This window comes from Macrobrachium rosenbergii, chromosome 13 (assembly GCF_040412425.1).
Source record: "Macrobrachium rosenbergii isolate ZJJX-2024 chromosome 13, ASM4041242v1, whole genome shotgun sequence".
Taxonomy (NCBI): domain Eukaryota; kingdom Metazoa; phylum Arthropoda; class Malacostraca; order Decapoda; family Palaemonidae; genus Macrobrachium; species Macrobrachium rosenbergii.
Window position 1 is genome coordinate 41,831,133 of NC_089753.1, and position 7,780 is coordinate 41,838,912.

At 38.5% G+C, this 7,780-nt stretch overlaps 2 protein-coding genes across 2 annotated transcripts; both read left to right on the top strand.

Moving 5' to 3' along the window:
* Positions 1-5,025: 5,025 nt before the first annotated feature.
* On the top strand, positions 5,026-5,574 carry LOC136844768 (golgin subfamily A member 6-like protein 26). Its single transcript, XM_067114004.1, has one exon. The coding sequence runs from the start codon at positions 5,026-5,028 to the stop codon at positions 5,572-5,574; it is 549 nt and encodes a 182-aa protein (XP_066970105.1).
* A 385-nt stretch (positions 5,575-5,959) lies between these two features.
* Positions 5,960-6,472, top strand: LOC136844769 (high mobility group nucleosome-binding domain-containing protein 5-like). The gene has a single exon (XM_067114006.1). The coding sequence runs from the start codon at positions 5,960-5,962 to the stop codon at positions 6,470-6,472; it is 513 nt and encodes a 170-aa protein (XP_066970107.1).
* The last annotated feature ends 1,308 nt before the right edge of the window (positions 6,473-7,780 follow it).

The window sequence follows — 7,780 nt, forward strand, 5'->3', positions numbered from 1 at the left end:
GTATAAGGTACTCAGTAGACAAGAAGATTCAAAGCCTCTCGAAAAGGTTGGAGTAAAATGAAAGGGAGTAAAAATGAAAACCAGGTAATATAATATTTAAACATAAGGAACCTGAGCAGCGCTGAGTCTGTGGTCAGTACTTGAACAGGTAACACGCCAATGGAAGCCAGATGGCGTTGGCACATGGGCATGTGGATGGCAGCTTCATAAAGTAAATGAAGCGTTTAGTAGCAGGCAGCAGTCCATAGGAATTTGATGTGAGTAGCAGTGGGTCACTTTTGAGGCCGGAGAAGCGAGAGGCGTGAGCTTAAAGGAACGATTATTTAAAATTAACACATCGTTCCTTTAATATATACATAAATATATCGTTTTCAATTAGACAATGGCGAAAATGAGAGCAGAAAATGAGAGAGTCAGACAAGGAAGATGAAAGAGTGATGAAAAGGAGGGGCAGACCCTCCTGCTACGATGTACATGGAAGCCTAAACTTCACTTGAATGGTTCATTTATATATTTTTGTGTTTATTTCTGATGCCCGTCTAAAGGAAATTCAAAACAAAGCTTCTATAGACGTTTTTATAGATTGATATATACATATCTATAGGAAAGTATTTACTGATAAAAAATGTGATGATAACAGTGATATTCAGGTGTGATTTATAATTTCCTCTCTCTCTCTCTCTCTACAAAAGTATTTACTGATAAAAATGTGATGATAACAATGATATTCACGTGTGGTTTATAATTTCCTCTCTCTCTCTCTCTCTCTCTCTCTCTCTCTCTCTCTCTCTCTCTCTCTCTCTCTCTGTACGAAAGTATTTACTGATAAAAATGTGATGATAATAATATTCACGTGTGATTTATAATTTCCTCTCTCTCTCTTTCTCTCTCCGTATCTGTACGAAAGTATTTACTGATAAAAATGTGATGATAATAATATTCACGTGTGATTTATAATTTCCTCTCTCTCTCTCTCTCTCTCTCTCTCTCTCTCTCTCTCTCTCTCTCTCTCTCTCTCTCTCTCTCTCTCTCAGTGAATTGGAAGAATTTCTCCCCTAATTTTGAGAGGCGAATTCCGCTTTCTTGCTTTGCTCTTGTGTTACCACTTCTCTCATTCTTTGTGTTTCTCACATTTCCCTTATTCTTCGGATTTCTCACGTCTCTTTTATCCTTTGTATTTCACTCTCCCCTCTTTCTAGTGCAGCGTTTCCCCTGCTGTTGCAGCAGGCAAGCAAGCAAGCAAGCTCTCTTTTTCTGTCGTTTTCGTTCCTAACACTTGGTTCCTTGTTCTCTCTCTCTCTCTCTCTCTCTCTCTCTCTCTCTCTCTCTCTCTCTCTCCTCTCATCCTGCCCAACTAGTTCTTCTCTTCATCCCCTTCTTCCTACTTCTCTCTCTCTCTCTCTCTCTCTCTCTCTCTCTCTCACACACACACATTATGCCCAGATAGTTCTCTCTCTCTCTCTCTCTCTCTCTCTCTCTCTCTCTCTCTCTCTCTCTCTCTCTCTCTCATCCTGCCCAACTAATTCTTCTCTTCATCCCTCTCTCTCTATCTCTCTCTCTCTCTCTCTCTCTCTCTCTCTCTCTCTCTCTCTCTCTCTCTCTCTCTCTCTCTCTCTCTCATCTTGCCAAGTTAGTTCTTTCCTTCTTCCTCCTTCCGTTCCACTGAGAAATTGTTGCAATGATGAAGACATATGTCATAGAGCTTTAAATAAGTGTAACTTTACTGTCATGATGTTTCTCATGAATATGTTATATATATATAGTTAATTTTTTATTTCTATGTATCTAAAATCATTTATGCATATACCAAACTTCACTAATTTTTGCGCGTCGTCAGTGCTTTTTATGTATTGTGTAATTATTGATTTAAATTGTTTTTCTGCGTATATATTTTTCAATCGTGTATATCACATACTATTTTATTTTGTATTGAATATCTACCTTTTATAGCCTATGAAGTAAATTTGAAATTATAGTCTTAATATTTCAGTCCATGTGTGACGCACATTTAGAATTACAGACTCAATATTTTAGTTCCCAGCATATCAAGATCATTGAAAACAATTGGGCTAAGATTTTAGCCTCCATTTAAGTTTCCACTTCTTGAATCCGAAGTCATATATATATATAGCCAATGACTCAAAAGATGCAATTAAGTGAATCAGCAGGAATATCCTGTATCTTCACGCTTCTGTGGTTTTCAAGTGGGAGTCGAAATCATGAATTTTGATTGGTATTCATCATCTTCGTCATTGTTTAATTGCTTTTAGAAAAGAATAATAATAATAATAATAATAATAATAATAATAATAATAATAATAATAATGATAATAATGATAATAATAATAATCATGTATTATTATTATTATTATTATTATTATTATTATTATTATTATTATTATTGTTATTATTATTATTATTATTATTATTATTATTATTATTAAAAAATAATTAAACAATGATGACGGTGAATATCAATCAATATAACAGTAATAATCATGATCGTATTTTGTTAAATAATAATAATAATAATAATAATAATAATAATAATAATAATAATAATGATAATAATAATATTAATAGGTGTAATGAAGACAGTTTTCTTTTTTACTACTTAATGGTCACCGTAATAAAACCAATTACCGTGTTGATAATGTCGATAAAGGTTAATACCTTTACATGACCACTGATAATATTAATATTTTTTTTATTATTATTTACAGCTTTAGAATTATAAAAAAACTAAATTTATAGGTCACAGTTTTTTCTTCCTTCGTATTTATTTACGACTTCGTGTAAACGTTCCCTCCTCTGCATCTGTCAAGTGCGATAACGCCGGATCTTAGATCATGCTTATCCGAGAGGCGTTCGGATCGCCCCCGTTTATTTATGGTGCGTTTTCCCGTCAGTTCGTACCCTCGGACGGGGGAAAGTTTGGCGGGGGGGGGGGAAGGGGGCCATTAAAGGCGTCTGTCTAATTGAATTTTATGCCGGGCTTGCCCGTAGAAATCTTATCTTTTTTTAGGGAGCAATGTTTTTTTATCTATTCTTTATTTAGAGTTTTTTTTAAGAGTTTCGACGTAGGGGGGCCAAGGCAGAGGCGAATGTGTCAAATTTAATAGCTCAGGGCGGAGTTGATCTCTCTCTCTCTCTCTCTCTCTCTCTCTCTCTCTCTCTCTCTCTCTCTCTCTCTCTCTCTCTCTCTCACTTTGACAGGCCGGGAAGAAATGAGTTAAAACACTCTCATTTAGAATGCTAGTTCATGATTCTCTCTCTCTCTCTCTCTCTATCTCTCTTTGACAGGTCGGGTAGAAATGAGTTGAATATATTCACTCATTTAGAAGACTAGTTCATGACACACTCTCTCTCTCTCTCTCTCTCTCTCTCTCTCTCTCTCTCTCTCTCTCTCTCTCTCTCTCTCTTTGACAGTTCGGGTAGAAATGAGTTGAATATATTCACTCATTGAGACGGCTAGTTCATCTCTCTCTCTCTCTCTCTCTCTCAGGTCGGGTAGAAATGAGTTGAAAATATTCACTCATTTAGAAGGCTAGTTCATGACTCTCTCTCTCTCTCTCTCTCTCTCTCTCTCTCTCTCTCTCTCTCTCTCTCTCTCTTTGACAGGACGGGTAGAAATGAGCTGAAGATATTCACTCGTTTAGAAGGCTAGTTCATGACTCTCTCTCTCTCTCTCTCTCTCTCTCTCTCTCTCTCTCTCTCTCTCTCTCTCTCTCTCTCAAGGTACAAACGTAACTGATTTCTTCCCAGATGATTCACATGCAGTAATATGAGACAGAGAGGAGTCACAATTATAGATCCCGAATAAGCTCCGTCTCGATGGTGAACTGGGCTCGAGATGGGAAAGTGGATAAAGAGTCCATCTCTAATTATGGGAACTCAGTGATCAGATAGTTTTTTGGGCGGGTGAGACTATTCTTAGGTCGTGATTCTAGGGTGGTCTGATGACTAGTTGTGTGATGCAGCGGTCTCTTGTTTGTTGTTTTGAATTTTTAAAGTCCCGCTATGCGTAGATATGTTGGTTACATGCTCCGTAACACTAGAAATGTGGTTGAATGTAGCAGGAACACCATGTAGCAATATGAATGTGTTCTCAAATGTAGCACGCCACGCTCTGTGTGAATGATGTACATACGAATATATATATATGTGTGTGTGTATGTGTGCATATATATGTATTATATATGTATGTGTATATATATATATATATATATATATATATATATATATATATATATATAGTACGCCATTTAATTTGACGGTTGAGCCGCAGACTCTGTAAAACTTGAAGTTGCTCTTAACTTTAGTACCAGTGGAAATTTACTCAGTAGCATGACAGCATGCACTATAAAGTGAACTGTATTGCTGCAGTAAAAGTATAGTCATAGATTTTATTTGTTTTTTATATTCAGCCCTCAGTGCTTTAATGAATCACGGTATGAAATTAATGATAAAAATATTTCTCTGCATATAGGACAGCTGCACACACAAATTTACGAAGTAATGGTCTAAATTAGCCGATCACAACATAACAAAAACACTGATTACGTACACAAAACTTATACATAGAATCTACGGGTCACTTTTTACCAGATACGTATGTGATTCTAAGGTCCACAATGCCCTCCTAACTTCTCGAATTCTTCTCACGTTTTGGACACGCCTGTCACTACAAAGCCTTAGATTTAAATGCAAGGAATATGAAGTAATTCTGATGTCCGGTAGCGGGAACCGAATCCGCATCCCGAGTATCAGAACGATGTCACACTACCAAATAGACGTGGAAGTATTCGTGTGGTAATAGTAATGAGCCCTGGTTGTAATTTAATATAGCCAAGTATGGAGTAATGTAGAAAGTCAGAGATGTGGGACATGGAGATGTCTTGTGAATGGTGAGTGGAATGGCCAGGGTTTGCAGAAGACTCAGAGCAGATGAAGGATGGTGAAGAGAAAGCAGAAGACTCAGAGCAGATGAGGGATAGTGAAGAGAAAGCAGAAGACTCAGAGTAGATGAGGGATGGTGAAGAGAAAGCAGAAGACTCAGAGCAGATGAGGGATGGTGAAGAGAAAGCAGAAGACTCAGAGCAGATGAGGGATGGTGAAGAGAAAGCAGAAGACTCAGGGCAGATGAAGGATGGTGAAAAGAAAGCTCAAGACTCAGAGCGGATGAAGGTTGGTGAAAAGAAAGCAGAAGACTCAGAGCAGATGAGGGATGGTGAAGAGAAAGCAGAAGACTCAGAGCAGATGAGGGATGGTGAAGAGAAAGCAGTAGACTCAGAGCAGATGAAGGATGGTGAAAAGAAAGCAGAAGACTCAGAGCGGATGAAGGTTGGTGAAGAGAAAGCAGAAGATTCAGAGCAGATGGGGGATGGTGAAGAGAAAGCAGAAGACTCAGAGCAGATGAGGGATGGCGAAGAGAAAGTAGAAGACTCAGAGCAGATGAGAGATGGTGAAGAGAAAGCAGATGACTCAGAGCAGATGAGGGATGGTGAAGAGAAAGCAGAAGACTCAGAGCAGATGAGGATGATGAAGAGAAAGCAGAAGACTCAGAGCAGATGAGGGATGGGGAAGAGAAAGCAGAAGACTCAGAGCAGATGAGGGATGGTGAAGAGAAAGCAGAAGACTCAGAGCAGATGAGGATGATGAAGAGAAAGCAGAAGACTCAGAGCAGATGAGGGATGGTGAAGAGAAAGCATAAGACTCAGAGCAGATGAAGGATGGCGAAGAGAAAGCAGAAGACTCAGAGCAGATGAGGAATGGTGAAGAGAAAGCAGAAGACTCAGAGCAGATGAGGGATGGTGAAGAGAAAGCAGAAGACTCATAGCAGATGAGGGATGGTAAAGAGAAAGGAGGAGACTCAGAGCAGATGAGAGATGGCGAAGAGAAAGCAGAAGACTCAGAGCAGATGAGGGATGGTGAAGAGAAAGCAGAAGACTCATAGCAGATGAGGGATGGTGAAGAGAAAGCAGGAGACTCAGAGCAGATGAGGGATGGTGAAGAGAAAGCAGAAGACTCAGAGCAGATGAGGGATGGTGAAGAGAAAGCAGGAGACTCAGGGCAGATGAGGGATGGTGAAGAGAAAGCAGGAGACTCAGAGCAGATGAGGGATGGTGAAGAGAAAGCAGGAGACTCAGGGCAGATGAGGGATGGTGAAGAGAAAGCAGAAGACTCAAAGCAGATGAGGGATGGTGAAGAGAAAGCAGAAGACTCAGAGCAGATGAGGGATGGTGAAGAGAAAGCAGGAGACTCAGGGCAGATGAGGGATGGTGAAGAGAAAGCAGAAGACTCAGAGCAGATGAGGGATGGTGAAGAGAAAGCAGAAGACTCAGGGCAGATGAAGGATGGTGAAGAGAAAGCAGAAGACTCAGAGCAGATGAGGGATGATGAAGAGAAAGCAGAAGACTCAGAGCAGATGAGAGATGGCGAAGAGAAAGCAGAAGACTCAGAGGGATGGTGAAGAGATATCACCGAAACTGATGAAAGAGACTGGAAGTGTTTGCAAGAAGAGAAAAGGAAAATTGAACAATAAATGTTGTTTATGGAAAGTGGAAGAGTGGAAATAGTATATTCATCTAAGTATATGGGAGTAAATATATGAGGTAGTCGTAGCATGAGAGAAGGCTTAAACTACAGAATAGGTGAAGTAGGGAAGTTATTGGCGTGAGCGAAAGAATGAATTACATTGTTTTGAGATATTTTATGTTGTGGAAAGTTGGTGTAAAGATGTCTCAGTTTGGAAGTGTTAGTAGGAATTCATCCACAATACATACATATATATATATATATATATATATATATATATATATATATATATATATATATATATATATATATATATATATATATATATATATATATATATAATGTATGTATGCATGCATGTACATATAAATACACACACGCACACGCACACGCACACAGTCGGCACAATCACTCCATAAACAACAAAGGTCCAGTTGAGCTCAGCGGTACTTTTCAAATTTTACTTTTCGTCTTCTTCTCCTCCCTCTTTTCCTCCTCCTTCTTAAGGAGTCTCACTGAGAGAAAATAATTTAGGATATTACTCTACGTGACGTTGTCTGTCAATGCGAGATAAGAGAGGACGGGCGGAAACGAGACTGTTTACTGAAGAGACAGGGAGAGACAGCCCACCGTCATAAATACGCCAGTGACGGGAGACGGGTAAAAAAAAGATGGTAAAAATAAAATTGTCTTCGTGAGTTTTCAAAGAAGAATGAATATGTATATATATGTATATATATACTTGTGTATGTATGTGGGTCTATATTTATATTATACATGCATATATGTTTATATATATGTACACATAAATTTATGTGTACATATATATGTACACATACATTTATATGTGTACATATATATATGTACACATAAGCAAGACCGCTTATGCCAGGAAAGCGGTCTTGCTTTCCCGAGAATTTTGTAAAACAGAATAGGTGTGAAGTTTTCCACAATTATATTATAAGGAATTGCTTAAAAGTTCAGCCAGTCTAAGGAATAATCGTTTGAGAGCTAGGCAGAGGATACCTCTGTGTTGAAAAGAGAAGCCTTGTGAATTTAAAAACCTCACGTATATTAACTACAGCAGAGAGCTGTAGGAAAAGTTACTTAAGGCTGGAGGAACCGCCCAGAAGGAAGTCAGCATAAAAGTCCAGCCGTTTTTTGCTTCCTACCTCCTGGAAGTAGAAGCCTGCATGTGTTCTGAGCTAAAGGAACAAAAAACGTCCTTTAAGATATATATATA